This window comes from Littorina saxatilis, linkage group LG6, assembly GCF_037325665.1.
Source record: "Littorina saxatilis isolate snail1 linkage group LG6, US_GU_Lsax_2.0, whole genome shotgun sequence".
Lineage (NCBI taxonomy): Eukaryota > Metazoa > Mollusca > Gastropoda > Littorinimorpha > Littorinidae > Littorina > Littorina saxatilis.
Genome location: NC_090250.1, coordinates 32,911,123 through 32,932,192, shown reverse-complemented (window position 1 = coordinate 32,932,192; position 21,070 = coordinate 32,911,123). Strand labels below are relative to the sequence as shown.

The 21,070-nt window shown below is 43.2% G+C and overlaps 2 protein-coding genes across 4 annotated transcripts in view; one reads left to right on the top strand and one right to left on the bottom strand.

The window, feature by feature from the left end:
- The window catches only part of LOC138969041 (nudC domain-containing protein 2-like), a 29,919-nt gene extending 12,114 nt beyond the window's left edge, over positions 1-17,805 (bottom strand). The window contains exons 1-4 of one of the 2 annotated variants that reach the window (XM_070341733.1): positions 17,497-17,805; positions 17,038-17,086; positions 16,351-16,502; positions 14,402-14,844 (exon numbers count right to left, since the gene is read on the bottom strand). In XM_070341733.1, coding sequence (XP_070197834.1) covers positions 14,770-14,844; positions 16,351-16,502; positions 17,038-17,086; positions 17,497-17,682 — 462 coding nt within the window. In that variant the 5' untranslated portion in view covers positions 17,683-17,805 and the 3' untranslated portion in view covers positions 14,402-14,769. Of the gene's footprint in view, positions 1-14,401; positions 14,845-16,350; positions 16,503-17,037; positions 17,087-17,496 lie in introns of those variants that run through there. The other variant, XR_011456355.1, reaches the window with a different exon arrangement.
- Positions 17,806-18,034: 229 nt separating this feature from the next.
- The window catches only part of LOC138969039 (scaffold protein ILK-like), a 28,256-nt gene continuing 25,220 nt past the window's right edge, over positions 18,035-21,070 (top strand). For both annotated transcript variants that reach the window (XM_070341731.1, XM_070341730.1), the window contains exon 1: positions 18,035-18,466. In XM_070341731.1, coding sequence (XP_070197832.1) covers positions 18,378-18,466 — 89 coding nt within the window. In that variant the 5' untranslated portion in view covers positions 18,035-18,377. The remainder of the gene's footprint in view (positions 18,467-21,070) is intronic.

Genomic DNA, 21,070 nt, shown 5'->3' with positions numbered 1-21,070 from the left:
TGCAATGTTAAACTTGTGGGGTCCTAATTTGGCCTAAATGGTCCGCTGGACCCTTTAAGCAACAGTTAACTAACTAACTAACTAACCATATTGGTAACTGCAAAATTTCGCTGAAGTTCTAAAAATGTCTTAAATGTCTTACAGTATAACTGTAATTTCGTGAACAGGTAATGTACTGGCTAACAACATCTACTTCAACCAGCCCCGCAAAGCATGGCTGTACTGTTGGGACCATGTTTGTGACCGCAAAGACTGGATTGACCTACACGATAACTACCAAGTAAGTCGCTCAATTACACGGATGCGACCCGTGTCCGTTAAAGAAGTTCATTCCTCTAAACATTCATAATCTGCACAGAGAGCACTAAGACTGTTGATTTAGTAAAGTTAACAGATGGTCTAATTATATGCAAAAGTCTCTCCAGAACACGGGGAATACAGTTAGAGACTACTCAGAATGTGACCAGCAATGGTAGGGTGCAGCTGGGGAGATATACGAAGATGGCAAGCTTGCGAGCATGACTACGTCTCTCGGAAGCGGAAGTGATAGATGTGCGCGCATCAATCTCCACATCCTCCCGAGGCTGGCAGACGATCGCCACAAATCGTCTGCTAGTTAGGCCTACTAATGGTACAGCGCATGTTCCTCTGAATTACGTGGTGTTTAAAACTTCTTCCACATGATGAAAATCTCCTATTTTTCCCAGGTCAAAGATTCTTCCATAAAGATAGAGCGACACTGAGATTCACAACTAACACTAAAAAGAAAGGAAATGACTTGAGGGTTCAGATGACAGTTTTCAGAACAATGATCTCTCTCTCTCTCTCTCTCTCTCTCTCTCTCTCTCTCTCTCTCTCTCTCTCTCTCTCTCTCTCTCACTCTCTCTCTCTCTGTAAGTTTCTGTGTTATTTTGTTTTTTTTTTAGAACGAATGCGTGAATGTTTATTTAATTCTGCACCGTACAAATCAGGCTTCGCGTTGATCTTGCGGATCAAAAGAATCATAATCACTCACATGACGTGATTGTTTGGGTGTGCGCAGGTTAACAGCCCAAGTGACTTCGTGGACCCGTCTAACGCCAACTTCAGGCCAGCGTCCAGTGGCATGAAGCAGTGGTCAGCCGAACACCACTTCCCTCTGCCTGTCCTCATGTCTGAAGTAGGACCCCAAGTAGACGTTGGACCGCACTACCTCATAGGTAAGTATCCTTAAAGGCAAACTGTACGTGAAATGCATTTTTGACTAGGATACGGCAAGACAATCTTTTTTACATTTAGTCAAGTTTTGACTAAATGTTTTAACATAGACGGGGAATCGAGACGAGGGTCGTGGTGTATGTGTGCGTGTGTGCGTGTGTGTGTGTGTGTATATAGCGATTCAGAGAAAACTGCTGGACCGATCTTCATGAAACTTTACATGAGGGTTCCTGAGTATGATATCCCCAGAATTGTTTTTCATTTTTTTGATAAATGTCTTTTATGACGTCATATCCGGCTTTTTGTGAAAGTTGAGGCCGCACTGTCACACCCACATTTTTCGATCAAATTTATTGAAAATTTAGCCAAGCAATCTTCGACGAAGCCCGGACTATGGGATTGCATTTCAGCTTTGAAGCTTAAAACATAATAAATAAGTTTGGTCATTAATAATCTCATATTGCTAATTAAAATTAAAATTTAAGTAATCGATCCAAACATTATTTCATCTTATTCTTTATTTTTTCCTGATTGCAAAAACATATAGATGATTATGTTGTGTTTGGATTAAAAAAAAAAAAGAAGCTCAGAAAGTTAAAAAGAATACAGAAAAGCGCGCTTTCCTGCTTAGCCCAACAGACGCTACCGCGCAATACCGGCTAGTCAATTTCACTTCGTTTAGCACTTGAAAAGTGAGCGACTTCCTTGCCGTGGGGATGGACGAAGCTGTTTTGTCTTGGTGAAAAAAATACAGTGTGTACTGTTTTATTCCGCGAGTTCGACAGCTCGACTAAATGTAGTAATTTCGCCTTACGCGACTTGTCTTCTTCTTCTTTTCCTTGTAACTAAGCTTGTAACTAGCAACCTACCACGCGTTCGCTGGTCATTTTCAAACACATTAGAAATTGCAGTAAAAGCACCAAACCAAGAGTCTAAATTGCAAGTCATGTTTAACAATTTTCATATGTGTCTTGATCGCTAGTTCTTTTTTCATACCAAACTAATGCATGCATGCATTATTAAGACATCTATTAAAGTGTTAACATTGTTTTTGTTTTTGTTTTAGCTCACCGCACGGACCCACTAGTTCGCTAGCTAATATATATGTCTGTCTATCTGCCTGTCTGTCTACTCGTCTGTCTTTCTGTATGCCTGTCTCTCTCTCCCTCCCTCTCTCGCTTTCTCTCTCTTTATCATATTAGTTCTCAGTTAGAGTAATGTTTTGAATATTGTTTGACAGCTATAGTAATGGCTGCTGCATGATAATTTGCATACATATGTGTTTGTTTGTTTGTTGTTTGTTGACCTCTTTTCATTTCAATGTGACTGTTAATATATTGTTAGGCCTACTTTCCTTCGATTGATATACCTTTTCGATTGTTTCATGATATCTCTTATTTTCTGCGCTGTTTGTGCACACTTGCATTTTAGAAAACAAATATGTTTGTCATAGGTTTAAGCATGGGTAGATTGTTACTCAAAACGTTTGACTAAAAGCTTCGTCATTGAAAGTATTTTACGTCATAACCTGTGCGTTCCTTGAGCATAGTATCTTTTTTCGTTGTTTTTCGAGTTGTGTTCGCATGATGCGCCATTGGAGTGCTCCTTACTTCTCAGGAAAGGCTGACTGGGATTGCAGCTCAATGTTCTAATTAAACATTTTTGAGTGCACTTGTAACTGACTTGCATAAAACAAAAAAAAGTTTATTTATGGTTTTCACGTTAGTCTCGCGCGCCCATGTTTGAGTATGTGTGTGTGTGTGTGTGTGTGTGTGTATGTGTGTGTTTGCTTGCGTGTGAGCTCGCGCATGTGTGCGTGTTTACATGTGTGTGTGTGTGTGTGTGTGTGTGTGTGTGTGTGTGTGTGTGTGTGTTTGTTTGGTAAAGCGAAAGAGAAGAGTTCCCAGTAATAAAGCCTCTCTCTAGTTCGGTTGTGATACACTTGTACGTGGTGCAAACACGCATACACACACAACGCACCAAATCTTTACTTATCATGGACGGTAAAGAACGATAACGCTCACACACACACCCGCGCACGTAAGGACGCACACGTGTGTGAGCACACACACACACATAATTACGTATATTAATATGGACCACTTTTTGTTTCATGCTGATAACTAGCTTGTTTTCTTGCGAAGAAGTTTCATTTTGTGTTTGGTAGTCCTTCTCTGTTAGGTTAACCGTTAGGCCTAATTAGAGTGAAATAGCTTTGATAGACATTCAGCAAAAATTAAATACAGAAAAAAATCACAAATGGTCCATATTAGGAGCCTGGGCGCCTAATATGGACTAGTGAAGCGGCCTTCACGAATCACTGTAAAAAGCCCCCTATATATCAAAATAACATGATACAACTTAGTGTACAAGTCAGCCTAATTAAAATATGCTCTAGATTTATCTGTTTCGGGTTGATGAGAGCATTATTTGAAGCACACCAGGAAACTAAAGAAGCTTATCAAAAACAGGGTGAAAATAAGTGAAATTATCAACTTCCACGTTTGTTGCAACTTTGTTGCATTTTTTTTAAATCTCGAGGGCTAGTAATAGGTTATTTCCAGCAAGCTTATTAATGAATTAATGAAAGTAGCCTTTAGCTTTTATTTTCTTCGATTTGTTGAAGGTGGTCCATATTAGGGGACTCGCACATACTTTGAGATTTTGCTATTATTTTTTGTTTGCAGTAGAAACTCGGGGTCAACACTGCTATAATGTAACAAATACGGTTTTAGCTGTCATATATAGCAAGTTTTGTGTGATAAAAGCTTTGGCTGCGGACAGAAACGAGTCCGTTTTAGGCGGAAAATTTAGAGTGAACGCTGCCAAAAGTGAAAAAAAGAGAAAACGCCTAACGGTTTTGAGATTTCTGTTTCTGCAACTGTTTTGACATGTGCAAGTTATCCAGAGAGGGTGAATACAGCGAATAAAACTTTTTTGAGCGCTCTAGCGCCGTTAGTTTGTCAGAACAGGAGGTGGTCCATACATTAAGAGCCGGTCCATATTAGGAGCCCTTCCCCTACACACAGAGAAGCTCTCACACACACACATGTACCCACATACGCGTTCGCACAGAGCTTACAACAAAGAGAACAGAATTGCACTTTGCTGCCATATACGTAGCGTTCATTAATTAATTCATATTGTTTACATGTGCCAATAATGTTATAAAACTGTACCTAAGGGGATATAATAACGATTGGCTGTAGCTTTCGAACACAGAAAACATTATTTCAGTATTGCAAAGTGGTGTTGATAGTGTCGAATGTAAACAGAACAGTCTCAAAGTGAAAGTGGATGTTTTCCGGAAATTGCGAAGTTAACAAGAATACAGAAAAGCGCGCTTTCCTGCTTAGCACAATAGGCTACCGCGCTAATCTGGCGTGTCGATATCACTACGTTTTGCACGTGGAAGCACGGTGAGCGATTTCCTTCTCGCGGGGATTGACGAAGCTGTACTGTCTGTGTTGACGGTCTAAAAATAGCCCAAGACCTGGAGAACTGTTGCTAAACATAGCAATAAAGAATTAGTTATTTCTCGTAATTGGTAAGGACTTCAAACCTAAAACTTTCCAGGAAGCTTAATTTATACAAAAAGGCTGACATACAGTCCTATTTAATTAGTTTAATTACTTCCAGGGCTTTTCCCATCGTTGCGGGGATGTATAAATTAAGCTTCCTGCAAAGTTTTAGGTTTGAAGTCCTTACCAATTACGAGAAATAATTAATTCTTTATTGCATTGTTTAGCAACAGTTCTCCAGGACTTGGGCTATTTTTAGACCGTTGACGTCACTTCGTGACGTTTCGTAAACCAAAGATGGCGTCGCCTGTGGCCTTATTCTTGCGAATTATTTTGTGCTGTGAAAGAACGTATATTTCCGCCTGCGCAATTTCCGGAAAACATCCACTTTCACTTTGAGACTGTTCTGTTTACATTCGACACTATCAACACCACTTTGCAATACTGAAATAATTTTTTTCTGTGTTTGAAAGCTACAGCCAATCGTTATTATATCTCTTTAGGTACAGTTTTATAACATTATTGGCACATGTAAACAATATGAATTAATTAATGAACGCTACGAATCATTATGGCAGCCTTTAAGAGGGACCCGTTAATCTAAACGGTATGGCTAAATAACAAACAAGGACTACATACAAAGCAAAAACGGTATTAAATTGTATTAAAACAAAAGGATATGCTTTATGAATTGCATTTCAGAAGAAACACGACGTATTGTAATTCAATGAACCGAAGGTGGAAAGCGGATCGAGAGATATTGGTACGTCACTGACCAAGGGAGACAACTGCCGTAATTTGCTGTTTTGCTTGCTACGAGCTGGTTGCCTCCCCTTTAGACCGTTTTTCTCAGGTTGTGTTGGGTTTGTGTGGCGTGTTTTTGTGTGTATGTTTTTTGGGCATGCTGTGGTTTTCTTCCAATCTTTCTCATTGTTAAAATTCTCCAGAAGTCAAAGGGTTTACTAAAACTCATTCTAATAAATTGTAGTGTCAAGAACCATAGGTTGACTATTCTTTGCTTCAGACCTTCAGACTGTGCATTGTATATTAATTTTTTCTGGCACATACACCCTTGTTAAATTGCCGAATTCCTGCTTCAAACATAAACCCATGCCCTTTTCATGGCCTGTAGTAGTGCACACACTCGCATCCCTTGAAAGGGGCATACAGAGACACATTGTCTCTTTCTTGCTCGCACCCCTTCTTTCTTTCTTTATTTGGTGTTTAACGTCGTTTTCAACCGTTCAGGGTTATATCGCGACGGGGAAAAGGGGGGGGGGGGGGAGGGATGGGATAGAGCCACTTGTTAATTGTTTCTTGTTCACAAAAGCACTAATAAAAAAATTGCTCCAGGGGCTTGCAACGTAGTACAACATATGACCTTACTGGGAGAATGCAAGTTTCCAGCACAAAGGACCCAACATTTCTTACATACTGCTTGACTTTCTTTTCCTTCTTTCTTTATTTGGTGTTTAACGTCGTTTTCAACCACGAAGGTTATATCGCGACAGGGAAAGGGGGGAGATGGTATAGAGCCATTTGTCCATTGTTTCTTGTTCACAAAAGCACAAATCAAAAATTTGCTCCAGGGGCTTGCAATGTAGTACAATATATTACTGTCACGATCGGGTGACAGAGACCAAGAAAGTGTCACTCAGTGGAGTGCCTGTTCTTGGTCGATTATGATAGAAAGCGCCTGTACGTGATATTGGGCTACAGCAGAGTTTGCTGACAGTGCTCAATGAACACGGAGGGTTTGCTGCGCACGAGTTTTACAGTGGAGGTTTCTGCTGTCATAGGGCTGACGGTTTTTCGCTGACAGCGCGCACGGGATTTTCAGGGATTGAGTTTCTCGTGTCTTTTTTCTGCTTGGGGAGGCAGAATTGTGTATAGCTGGACTGGTTTTGTGACAAGGTCAGTCACGTGTTATTGGCTAGGTTGTCTGAGAGAGACACAAGCACGGGGCACTTGACACCCAGCGGCAGAAGGGGAAGGATCTAATACACAGTTTCTAGAGTATGATGGTTTTTCACCGAATATTGTATTCGGCACTCTAGGGGAGCTTCCACTAGTTTTTCCTGTCTCACTGCCAGTACTTTGCTGAGGACAAGTCGTCAACATTCCTTCGTCGGCGATGGCTTTCGCATAAGGATTCGACAAGGGGTTCTGGAGGTTTTCGGTCACTGTTGACGAACAGAGGCTGTTCCAGGGAGGAAGCGGATTTTGCTTCCATTGAGAGTACAATCATAGGCTTTTGAGGTAATAAATCATTATTTAACGCTGTTGATGAGTCTGTGTTGTGGAATGAAATACTCTCTGTTGTTCTTTCCAGGTTAGCGCATAATTTACTCTCTGTGACGCTAAAATACTAATCTGTATATGGTTTTTGCAGATAGGGAGAGAAGGACGGAAAATGACTGTTTTGTTGTTGTAAAAAGTCCGTTTTGTGCAGGCCCACGTGCTCGATGAGATATTTAAAGATGACATGTTTTAAGGTGGTGGGTGAGGGGTAGCTGACATGTTTAGTGCACCGATGCTTTCTGTTTGCAGCCTTCGTTCGCCTCGCTTCGTTACGTTCCTGTAACATCTGCACGGCTGACTCTGGCGGGAACTGTTGAAGCTACGCTAACCAGGAGACCGGCTAACCAGGAGACCGGCTAACCAGCGGACCGGCTAACCAGCGAACCGGCTAACCAGCGAACCGGCTAACCAGCGAACCGGCTAACCAGCATACCGGCTAAGCAGCAGCAGCAGAGATAAAGCTAAGTGCACCATGTCGTACGCACCCCGTTGACCACCGTTGTCTTTTCGTATCTGTGATTTCATTGGAGTAGTGACAACGTGGGGTGTGACCCCTGCACGAACTAGAGCTTTTCGAACAGAACATTCGCATTTAACTATATTTACACGGGTTCAGCGTGTTACTATAATTTTCTATATACTACTGGCATTTTGTCAGTGAACACTGGTTTTTTACGTGTTGAGAACGTAAAAGGAACATATTTTGAGTGAAGGCTCGAGGGAGGTGGAGAGTTTATACATAAACAGGCGTCTGAAACTTATACTTTTGTTGACTCTATTTAATTGTATGACTGCGAGAGTGGATCGTGGTGTGGTTAGTTAATTAGTAGTAATTAACCGGTTCATAATCACCTTAAGTGATATATCGAACGTGACACATGGGGGCCAAGCCGGGATTTACTCAGTTAATTTCCAACTGATAAAGACCCACCAATTAAGGATAACTAAGAGCAGATAATCTCGTCAGTGCTCGACTTATTTTCTGCTTGGTGCTACCCTTTTTTGTATAGTTTTGATCATATACCACACCTTAAGCGATTCACATCTTGCAGGAAATGTAAATTGTAATTTGTGAGTTATTGTATGCGCTAACTGTGATTACTTCCCTTTCCTTTGTTTGTGAATCTTTGTTGTTGTACGTTCAGAGTTTTCCGTTGCAGAGAGCTGAGCGGGGTTAGCGGATTTGTTATTCGTTTTACTCAGTTTTCTCTACATTGTTGTTTCGCATTCTGTAACAGGTTACATTTCTACCGTCTTGTTTTACTTGGATTTTTCTCCATATTTTGACTTTGTTGGAATTTTGGGGGGGAAGGGTCCGAGGACTTCTGTCCTAACCAAGGCTGTGGGAGACACTCTGTTTCACCGCAAAAAGCAGCCGATAAAGTAGGCCACGGCTGTGGGAAACACTTTGTTTCACCGCAAAAAGCAGCCATAAAGTAGGCTACGCGATTTGTTCTACACCGTTTGGATTTTTCTTCTGCATTTTCTGGTTGCGGGATTTTTGTATCCATCGCTTTCATCACCGCGTGTTCTAGCTATAGCTGCGTTAGACTTACTTTTGTGATAAAGCTTTGCTAAACTAACCATGGCTACAGGGGGATCTCCTACGAAGAGATTAACTTTTGAGACTCCTGGTAGCGAGGAACAGACAGAGCGAGACGCACGCGTTAGAGCGCGTAGTTTGCTTAAGCGCAAGGAGTTAGAACGTAAAGAAGACATAGAGCGACAGACGAGAAAAGAAGAGCTTGACAGACAAGAACGACAGGCCGAACGGGACAGACAGGACAAGAAAGAGAAAGACGAACGTGACAGACAGGAAAAGAAAGACGAACGTGACAGACAAGAACGGAAAGAGAAAGATGAACGAGACAGACAAGAAAAGAAAGAGAAAGATGAACGAGACAGACAAGAAAGGGAACGACAGGCCGAACGACAGGCCGAACGTGACCGACAGGATAAGAAAGACGAGCTTGAGAGACAGGAACGACAGGCCGAACGACAGGCCGAACTTGACAGACAGGAAAAGAAAGACGAACGTGACAGACTTGACCGGAAGGAACAGGCGGATCGCGATCACCAGCTAGAGCTAGCTAGGCTACAGGCCGAGAAGGGTACGCTTACTCAGGCTAGCGCGCCGACGTTTGTTGCCGACCGTACGAGACTGCCGACGTTCGACGATGACAAGGACGAGCTCGACGACTTTTTACGCCGGTTTGAGCGCATTGCATCTGACCAGAAGTGGGAAGAGGCCACGTGGGCTAGCCGCCTTAGCACCTGCTTAAAAGGACGCGCATTGCAGCTCTACAACGCTTTGGATGACGACGAGGCGAGAGACTATCAGGCACTAAAGAAGGCGTTACTCCAGCGCTTCAACCTGACTGCGGAAGCCTACAGACGACGTCTGCGTAACAGCAAGAGACTGAGCGGCGAGCTGAGCCATCAGTTTGTGGCACGCCTTAATCTCTACCTGCGGCGCTGGGTGGAGATGGCCGAGAAGAACTGGACCGTCGACGACCTTGCCGACCTCATAGTCATGGAACAACTGATGTCCAGCCTGCGACCTGAGGTGGTGACCTTTGTGCAGGAACACCAGCCTAAGACTACTCAGGAAGCAGCCGACTGGATCAGAGTACACGAGGACGCCCAGGCGATCTCTGGCAAATCTTCAGGCTCACGGCCGGGAAAATCGGGAAATTCAGGTTCTTCAGGACCCAAGGACGGGAAGGACGATCAGGGACACAAAGGATCAAGTTCCAGAACTGACATCCAGTGTTATTACTGCAACAAGCGGGGCCACGTGAAGAAGGACTGCCACAGGAGACAGGCTGACCAGAAGGGCGTACACTTTGTTGGCAGTGAGGAGTTAAGGGACGTCACGAGCTCATGCACAATTCCACAACTCTGCGTTCCGTGCTCCAGGAAACATTTCCAGCCCCACTGCAACGTCTACGTTAACGGAGTGAAGGGCGAAGGTCTGCGGGACACAGGGGCAGACATGATAGTGGTTCGGGCGAGTCTAGTTCCAGCTATGGCCTACACAGGAGACAGCATCAGGGTGAGAATGGCCGAGGCATCTCACGCTTACGACTTGAACACGGCAGTGATCAAGGTCGTAACACCGTTGTTCACGGGGACCATTGTGGCCGTCGTCATGGACGATCCTCCATGCGACCTGCTCATTGGAAACCGGGTTCAGTTTGTGGACGGCGTCACCAGGGAGGTTCCCGTTTATCGGTCTCCCGACGTCATTTCAGTGCTCACGCGGGCACAGGCGGAGCGAGAGGACAAACCTCTCAAACCCCTACCTGCTGCACGAGCTGCCCTGGGGAACGTGACCCCCGCGCTTCTCGCGAAGGCTCAGGCATCTGATCCGACATTAGCGACTCCTCGGGAGCACGCGAAGTCGGGGAAGGTGAAGCTGAGCGGGAAGCATGGGAGGTCAAAGTTCCTCAGGGACAAGAAGTTGCTCTACCGGGAGTTCAGCAACCAAGAAGGTACATTCAAACAGGTTGTCGTGCCTCGCGAGTTTCGCGAGGGTGTCATGGCAACGGCACACGACTCGATTCTGGGAGGTCATCTTGGTACCAAGAAGACCACGGATCGTGTCTGGCGCCACTTTTACTGGCCAGGCATCTGCACGGATGTCCGACGTTTCTGTGCGTCCTGCGATAAGTGCCAGAAGGTGGTTGCCAAAGGAAGGGTGAGGAAGGTCCCCTTAGAGAAGATGCCGCTCATCGACGAACCCTTTCGTCGGGTGGCAGTGGACATCATCGGGCCCATCTTGCCTGCGTCTGAGGACGGAAACAGATACATTTTGACCATGGTGGACTACGCTACTCGATACCCAGAGGCGATCCCTCTGAAATCGATTGAAGCCACGCGAGTAGCTGAGGCTCTGGTTACTATGTGGTCCCGGCTGGGAATTCCATCAGAGGTACTCACCGACAGAGGCACGCAGTTCACGGGAGGAGTGATGGCGGAGGCAGCACGACTGCTATCACTGGAGCAGCACTTCACCACTCCTTACCATGCTCAGTGCAACGGACTGGTGGAGAGGTTCAATGGCACCTTGAAGACCATGCTGAGGAAACTAGCTCAGGAGAAACCACGCACGTGGGACAGGTACATCCCAGCATTGCTTTTTGCATACCGCGAGGTTCCTCAGGAGAGCTTGGGCTTTTCCCCATTTGAGTTGTTGTACGGCAGACAGGTACGCGGTCCCATGGCTATCCTGCGTCAGGCTTGGACAGACGAAGAAGCTGACGAGGAGGTGCAGACGACAGCGACCTACATCGTAGAACTCAGGAACAGGATTGAAGAGACCTGCAAACTGGCTCAAGAGAACCTGGGGAGAGCAGCACAGCGTTACGCGCGAGGATTTGACCGCAAGGCACGGCCGCGCAGCTTCAAGATTGGAGAACGGGTGTTGCTACTTCTACCTGTCAAACACAACAAGCTACAACTGCAGTGGCAAGGACCTTTTGAGGTGACAGCGAAAGTGGGCCAGAACGACTACAGGATCGTCATGAACGGGAAAGCACGCCTGTACCACGCCAACCTGCTGCGCGCCTACATAGAGAGGACAGCCTACGGGGAGAAGAACAAAGACCAGAAGAACAAAGACAAGAAGACAGAGAAGGTTGCAGTCATCAGGGGTGAAACGAGGGGTTGCTCGTTCTTGAGGACGACCTTTCTGTCTGGGAACAGACCATCAACCTCTGCAATATCTTCAGGTTGCAAGGTTGGCAAACGCCAGACTTATGCGCTGGGCGTTGATTCTCCAACCGTACCAATTCACGGTACGCGTCATCCCGGGCGCCAACAATGTTGGAGCTGACTTTCTCTCTCGGGCTGTAGAGGAGAACATGACTGTGAGCGAAACCGAGGTTTCGTCTTGAAGAGGGGAGGTGTGTCACGATCGGGTGACAGAGACCAAGAAAGTGTCACTCAGTGGAGTGCCTGTTCTTGGTCGATTATGATAGAAAGCGCCTGTACGTGATATTGGGCTACAGCAGAGTTTGCTGACAGTGCTCAATGAACACGGAGGGTTTGCTGCGCACGAGTTTTACAGTGGAGGTTTCTGCTGTCATAGGGCTGACGGTTTTTCGCTGACAGCGCACACGGGATTTTCAGGGATTGAGTTTCTCGTGTCTTTTTTCTGCTTGGGGAGGCAGAATTGTGTATAGCTGGACTGGTTTTGTGACAAGGTCAGTCACGTGTTATTGGCTAGGTTGTCTGAGAGAGACACAAGCACGGGGCACTTGACACCCAGCGGCAGAAGGGGAAGGATCTAATACACAGTTTCTAGAGTATGATGGTTTTTCACCGAATATTGTATTCGGCACTCTAGGGGAGCTTCCACTAGTTTTTCCTGTCTCACTGCCAGTACTTTGCTGAGGACAAGTCGTCAACATTCCTTCGTCGGCGATGGCTTTCGCATAAGGATTCGACAAGGGGTTCTGGAGGTTTTCGGTCACTGTTGACGAACAGAGGCTGTTCCAGGGAGGAAGCGGATTTTGCTTCCATTGAGAGTACAATCATAGGCTTTTGAGGTAATAAATCATTATTTAACGCTGTTGATGAGTCTGTGTTGTGGAATGAAATACTCTCTGTTGTTCTTTCCAGGTTAGCGCATAATTTACTCTCTGTGACGCTAAAATACTAATCTGTATATGGTTTTTGCAGATAGGGAGAGAAGGACGGAAAATGACTGTTTTGTTGTTGTAAAAAGTCCGTTTTGTGCAGGCCCACGTGCTCGATGAGATATTTAAAGATGACATGTTTTAAGGTGGTGGGTGAGGGGTAGCTGACATGTTTAGTGCACCGATGCTTTCTGTTTGCAGCCTTCGTTCGCCTCGCTTCGTTACGTTCCTGTAACATCTGCACGGCTGACTCTGGCGGGAACTGTTGAAGCTACGCTAACCAGGAGACCGGCTAACCAGGAGACCGGCTAACCAGCGGACCGGCTAACCAGCGAACCGGCTAACCAGCGGACCGGCTAACCAGCATACCGGCTAAGCAGCAGCAGCAGAGATAAAGCTAAGTGCACCATGTCGTACGCACCCCGTTGACCACCGTTGTCTTTTCGTATCTGTGATTTCATTGGAGTAGTGACAACGTGGGGTGTGACCCCTGCACGAACTAGAGCTTTTCGAACAGAACATTCGCATTTAACTATATTTACACGGGTTCAGCGTGTTACTATAATTTTCTATATACTACTGGCATTTTGTCAGTGAACACTGGTTTTTTACGTGTTGAGAACGTAAAAGGAACATATTTTGAGTGAAGGCTCGAGGGAGGTGGAGAGTTTATACATAAACAGGCGTCTGAAACTTATACTTTTGTTGACTCTATTTAATTGTATGACTGCGAGAGTGGATCGTGGTGTGGTTAGTTAATTAGTAGTAATTAACCGGTTCATAATCACCTTAAGTGATATATTGAAACGTGACACTGGGAGAATGCAAGTTTCCAGTACAAAGGACTTAACATTTCTTACATACTGCTTGACTAAAATCTTTACAAACATTGACTATATTCTATACAAGTAACACTTAACAAGGGTAAAAGGAGAAACAGAATCCGTTAGTCGCCTCTTACGACATGCTGGGGAGCATCGGGTAAATTCTTCCCCCTAACCCGCGGGGGGAGCTCGCACCCTCTCTGCTAATAAAAATACAAATATCATGCCATAAAAATATTCTGTTTGTTTATTTAGTGGAAGCAGAACAAAAAACAAAACTACAATATACGGCTGCCATTCTTTCTTTTCTTTATTTGGTATTTAACGTCGTTTTCAACCGTTCAAGGTTATATCGCGACGGGGAAAGGGGGGGGGGAGGGGGGGTGGGATGGGATAGAGCCACTTGTTAATTGTTTCTTGTTCACAAAAGCACTAATAAAAAAATTGCTCCAGGGGCTTGCAACGTAGTACAATATATGACCTTACTGGGAGAATGCAAGTTTCCAGTACAAAGGACTTAACATTTCTTACATACTGCTTGACTAAAATCTTTACAAACATTGACTATATTCTATACAAGAAACACTTAACAAGGGTAAAAGGAGAAACAGAATCCGTTAGTCGCCTCTTACGACATGCTGGGGAGCATCGGGTAATTTCTTCCCCCTAACCCGCGGGGGGTATACGGCTGCCAATCAAAGCATACAAATAGACATTTTTGACAAATGAAGATGACGGAAAAACTGATGAAGCCAGGATGAGGTACTCATGAACTTTCATATTAAAGTCAATTATGAATTGAACTTGCATTGAGTTAAATAAAGCCTTGCTTAGAAAACTGTTGAATTGTCAATCTCAACATATCAATGAAAATGGTGCTTTCTAAGATAAAAATGTCCTACACCCCCCCCCCCCCCCCCCCCCCCCCAAAAAAAAACCCAAAAAAAACAACAACACCAACAAACCCAACCCGAACTCGTCATTCTATTGCAGTCACACACAAAAAATCACTTGAATGCAAAAGCCATTGAAATGCAGAAAAAAGCACATCAATTAAGCAGCTAAGCAAGTCTGCAAATTCAGCCCCCGTTTACCTCTCCCTCTAATTTCTTTCCCTCTCGCCATGAACAGAAAAAAACCGAATATCAGTCAAACAAAATACATGTATTATTTAAAAAATTGCAAAATCCAAGGAAAAACCAGTGTTGATCGGTTATACTTTTTTTTCAATCTTTCGAGCACATTCATAGTGATATTAAAATGTATGTGTTGTGTGAGTGTTTATTAATGTTTAAACTGTGGTCCGCCCTCTTGGTAGTTTCCTGTCACTGTGGCTCCACTGAAGTCAAAACCAGGATTCTGTAAAAAAAAAAATCCAAAAAATCCATGACACACTCAAACGAAATAGAAAACACAATTTCAAAATTGTGTCAAAGCTTACTTTGTCGACTTTTGGAACATCTGTTTCCTTGTGGGTCTCATTTTCTGCTTTTTATGCTCTCGCACTTGCTCCCTGGGTAAGAGATAAATCTGTCTGTAGAGTGCTGGCTTCAAAACCATTTTGTCCTTATCGGTGTGGGTTTGAATCCCGGGTTCGGCGAGGGATTTATTTCCCAGAAACAACTTTTTGCAGACTCTCCTTGGTGTCCAATCACTCCCATGGGCGTGCATGTGCACCATAAAGATATCAAGTTTACAGCGAAATCCTGAGGGCTTTCAAATATAAACATGCATGTGCATGAAAGAAAAAGAAACAAAATGGTAGCACTGTACTGTATGGCAGCTAGCCAACGGAGAGAGTGCTCGTGAACAACCCAGTACTACCAGAGGCAGAAAGGGTTGAACCGAACTGGCCATTTGCACCAGACCACGGTGCGAAGCAGGAACACACACCCCCCCCCCCCCCCCATCCTCCAACACACTGAGATATACCGGAGGTAATCAGAGTGGTCAGAGGCAGGTAGGGAGCAGGCCCCCCCTCCCGAAAGGAGAGGGTGCTCGCGAACAACCCAGAGCCACCAGAGGCAAAAAAGGGCTGAACCGAACTGGCCATTTGCACCAGACCACGATGCGAAGCTGCCAAGGAGTACGCCGCCACAATGGGCGGGCCGATCATGCCTGAAACAGCTGAGAAATACACATATTTCATCCTTAAAACCCCCGAAAGTGGAAGACACTGACTGGTTCTCCTTGAGAGGAGGGCTGGGAAGAAAAATGAAACCTTATCCGCACGAACAGCTACTACAAAAGCAGTACTACTCGAAGGGTCGACGACCCGCACAGAGGTTTCTAAAAAGGGCTAACAGCCTTATTCACTTCCTGCCTAGCCCTAAGTTACTGCTTGCTATCGGCCATCTTGAAAATGGGTGAAATCATAGTCCACCAGAAAAGTAAATTTCTGAAGCGGCTGTAAACAAGCAGCTAACAAACAACAATTCAATTCAATAAAAAGGGCAGGTCTCACCAAAATAAAGGCGAACAGGTAAAGGCCCCCCCAAGCCCATAAAGTCACAAAGACAAGGGCTAGGGAAAGCCAAGTGAGCAGACGAAGTCCGCACGTCTGACGTGTGTCGTCGAAAGTCGAGAATGATTATTCCGGATGCCGGCGCTCAAGTGGTGCGCGGTGGGTTATGGGTAACCAGGTGGGACAGGGCAAAGCAACGACTATGGCGTCTGTTTTTAGCTTGCTTACCACCCTTGCAAGGGCAGGTAATTTGAGTAGTTTTTTCGACATCTAGCATGTGAGATTGAAGTCAATGCAACTATGAGAATTGGGGTAAGAATATATGTAATTTAATATCATATTGAAGCGCGAACAATTATCTCTTTACCTCTCCCCTTCCACAACGTTTTTGATAGCATTACCTCCATTTGAAACCTCTGAAGGGTGAGCTTTTTCTGCATCTCGTCAAGGGTGTAAGGGTCCACATGGTAGCGGTCAGTGAGCAGTGACTTCCAGCAGTGGTCAGCTGTGGCTAGAGCCTTACTGAGACACACCCGCAACACACGCTTGTCCTCTGGAAAATGCAAAACAATAAATGTCATAAGTATTTACATCAACAAAAGACAAACAAAGGAGAGGCAACAAAAGACAAACAAAGGAGAGGAGAGAGATGTAGAAATAGTTAGGGAGGGAGAGAGAGCCCTGTGTTTGTGTTCTTCAGTGCCATAGGTAGTATCATAGGATCAACAATAATTAACCACAAAATACAAAACTATGAATGGTAGCTTACAAATTTTGGCCTATGGTGTGTGTGTGTGTGTGTGCGTGTGTGTGTGCGCACACGCATATGAACCTGCCTTGTTCCTTCTTTTCCTATAAGCCCTTCTTTCTGGATTTTTGTGGCATCTCTATATTTCTGTAAGATCGTATTGCATGCAGTCCTGTCAAGCTGTAATCTGTATGGCAAATCTGTATACATGTACTGTTTGTCCAAAATTAAATACATCTGCCCTTTCCTTCCCTTTCCTCACCCCCCCCCCAAAAAAAAAAAAAAAAAAAAAAAACACACACACACAAAAAACCATGCGACAAGTATGTTCAACACCTACCTATTGTCCAAGTGGAATCATCAGGCTGCACTGCTTCACATAAATCCCCCTGGTTAAAAAATAGAGAACAATTCACAATTCACATCTGCAGATAAATTTGACAGGCAAAATAAGTAAACTGGTGTTGACAACTTGTTTTCCTTGTCTATTTTACCTGGCTGCTATTGCAACATGCTCATTCAAAAAGGTATCTGTGTGTATGTGTGGCTCTGTGTGTGTGTGTGTGTGTGTGTGTGTGTGTGTGTGTGTGTGTGTGCGTGTGTGTGCGTGCGTGTGTGTGTGCTGAAATTATGTTCTATTAACCAGATAAATGTCAACAATAGTGAGGTATTTTGAGAGAATTGTTTTCGTTCTCCAGTGTGACACAGTGTTTGCTTTTTCATAATCGGCTTTCATAATTAGTCCTCGCCCTTCAATACAAGGAGAGTAACAACAACTGCAGCGAGCAACAGAACTTACATCGACCAACACTTCTCCATAAACAACAATCTTCAAGTGTCTGGGTCTTATATCACATTTGACAACTTTAGCCGATATGTCACTGCCTGTGTTCGCCTCTATGTATACTTCTTCCAGTGTCTGCCACCACGCTCCCCATTCTGTTTTGCAAGGCACAACTCCACTTCTCTCGTCAAAATTAGCCATGGCAAGTTTTTGACATTTCGAGGAGTTACTTTGTAAATTTGCGAAAAACACTGAGCACTGGATAGATTCAAAGAATACAGCCGCCGAATAACGAAGCCATTTTTGCCTCCAAACATTCGTCTGCCAGAGAACTCTTCAGTAAATAAGTTAAAATGTATGCTAGCCTGATTACGAACTTTTAATTTAAGAATAAGATAATGATAACACGTGTTTAAAGTAGAAACACAAAATACAGATGAAATACATTTTTGCCGACAATTCAGATGTATCGAGTTCAAATACTATCATAATTAAGTGAAACAAAATACTATTCTTAAATGGTCTCTAGGTGCCCCCTTCCTCGCTCCCAAAATTTAGGAAGTGGAAGCTTTGGCTGACCTCGGCATCGGGGGAGTGAAAATCATCGGCATTCCGCATTAATTTTTACAGCTTTCGACAAAACTATTATCCTGTCCATTGTGTGATCGTCTTGAGAACCCATCTTTGTGTTTTTAATATAGCTGGTTTGTACATCGCTTTGGAAAATGAGATGACACGAGGCAGATCTTCGCAGAGGTGTTCAGTTTATGTGCCTGCTTGTTTTGGAAAGATGAAAGCGGTCCAGTGTCTGTGATAGCACCTGTTTGTGTTTCCACTATTGTGGACAGTAGTCTACAGTTTGATTTATTAATCGCAGAGACTCGCACTTGAGCACCATGGATGACATATTTTCGCAGGTTAGAGAAGGAAATGCATTTCACGTTCGTGTATGGCTGGACAACACAGAAAACGATCTGAACCAGGGGTGAGTAACTCGACGACAAGTTGACCTAGTTTTTATCTGGAGCAAATTACTGTACTTTAAGAAATCTGTAACACTTTGCCGTAATGTGTTGCTTAATCATTGAGTGCTTCTTGATTATAGAAAGCATTGCTTTTATTTGTTCTTATTCTTGTTGCGAACTTTTTTTGCGTTTTTGAGTTTCGAATGAAACACCTGAAGTCAGGCAAGAGGATTGGTTATTTTTAGACACTCATGAATAACTGCAGCTTTTTGATTGGTTGGTGCTGATCCAAATAAGGAAATGCCTGACCTATCCCTCAAAATTCCTGTTTTTCTGCAGATGATAGTAACTGGAAAAGTATTTTGTCTTTTATTTTGTATTGCAATATTGTTTTTCTAATATTAATAACGTTTTAATTTAATTTCAAATTTCTTATAAAGAAATTCCCAGTCAAGAATTCCAGAAATGCTTTGCAGTTTAATTGTACATTTTCTATGAGTCAAGTAAACAATAAATTAAGCACTAAAGCAGTTTGCTACTTATTCAGTGAGTAACATGTGTTAGGGAGGTCTTTTTAAATCTAAAAGTAGAAATATATTGATATATAATTTTTTTAAATATTATTATATGCTTTGAGTTTGATGGGGAAAAAATAAACAGGTATTTTTCTCTAAGTAGTTTTGGATGGTATTGCTAAAGCCAGTAAAGGAGAGGTCATGTATAATTTGAATTTCCTTGTGCCTCTGTTAATGTTATGTGTGATAGGCAGCTTGCATAAAGGAAGTACATACATACGGAATTTACTGCTGGACAAACTTGATAAAGACATCATTGTTGAAAATTAGCTTGTGAGAATTTCACGCCCATCACATCAGGAATGAAGAAGCGCGAGAACAAAATTAACGGAGAATCACTGAGAACATCAGCAGACATATAATATATTCTTTGTTTGATGTTTAAGGTTTTTTCCAGATAAATAAGCATGCAACCTGTCTCATTTTGTTGGAATTAGTTCAGCTTTTTGTACCATAGAATGGTAATCATTTAAGAACCCCAGCTCTCCCCCTAATCTGTGCTGCACTATTTGTGTGTTGGAATGGGGGAGGGGGGGGGGGGGCAGAGAAGGAGAAAGTTTGTGAATGAATGACATTTTTTAAGCTAGTAAAAACTTACAGGTAATAGTAATGTTCAACAAGAGAAAAATCCTTACACTGTAATACTGTAGTAATAACTTAAACATTCTTAAAGGCGAAGATCAGGAGGAATTTTTCTTGTACGAAGATTTGATTAATGGCCTCCAGATCTGTGCAACTGACACTCACACCCTCTATCCAGCAAGTGTCTGGAACTGTTTAGATAAACAGTAGTATCTCTGATTACTGGACCTAGAGAAAAAGGGGAAATCACTGTTTCGTTCACTTTCGTGTCTTCCTGTGCCAGAACTCAGTATCATTATAATAATAATAATAATAATAAGAACATTTATATAGCGCTAAATCAAAAACTTTCGTTAAAAAGGCTTGCTCTAAGCGCTTGACATCTAAACTAAAACGTCATTCACACTCTTTACAATGATGTACAAGAACTTCATGTCACACTCTTTCATTCAGTATAGCACCATTCACACAGTGTGTGTGTGTGTGTGTGTGTGTTTCAGTCTTTTTGTGTGCGTATTGTGTGAGTCCGCCCCAACCCCTCTTTTTGACCCATTTATAATAAAGTGCAGCATAAAAAATATGGTCTCTATAGCTACTACGATGATAATCAGAAAATGACGAAGAATAAGTTGAAATTGTTTTTGGATCGTTTTATAAAAAAAGAAATTTAATTACAATTTTCTGATTTTTAATGACCAAACTCATCAATTAATATTTTAGACTCCAAGCTGAAATGCAATACCAAAGTCCGGCCTTCGTCGAAGATTGCTTGGCCAAAATTTCAGTCAATTTCATTTAAAAATGAGCGTGTGACAGTGCCGCCTCAACTTTTACAAAAAGACGGATATGACGTCATCAAAGACATTTGTTGATAAAATGAAAAAAAAGTCTGGGGATATCATTGCCAGGAATTCTCATGTAAAGTTTCATGAAGATCGGTCCAGTAGTTTACTCTGAATCGCTCTACACACACACACACACACATACACCACGACCCTCGTCTCGATTTCCCCCTCTATGTTAAAACATTTAGTCAAAACTTGACTAAATGTAAAAAGAAGAAAAACAAAAACAGTCGATATGCAATGTGCTAAGCAACGCGAAGAAAAATGTCACTCTCACAAAACAGTTACATTACAAACATTTCAACACTGCATAAATTAACCTAGTTATTACGTGGTGTTTGGTCGGAGTTCGATTCAACTGAGTGATTCCGGCCTCGATTTTGTTTTACACAAACTCATGATCACGTCTGACATAGTTTGCTAGTGACGTGTCTTTTTGTGCATGATGTGGTGATCTACCTGATCTAAATTTAGATCCAAATATAGGTCAAGACCAGCCGAGTACGAAATTAATTCGTTAAAAAAATCGCAGTTCTTGACTCTTTGGGTGCAAGTCAATGAAACTTCGTAGTTCTTCTAACGGATAGCTGCCTGAGGTTAAAAGCCCCTGAGGGGCTCTGTG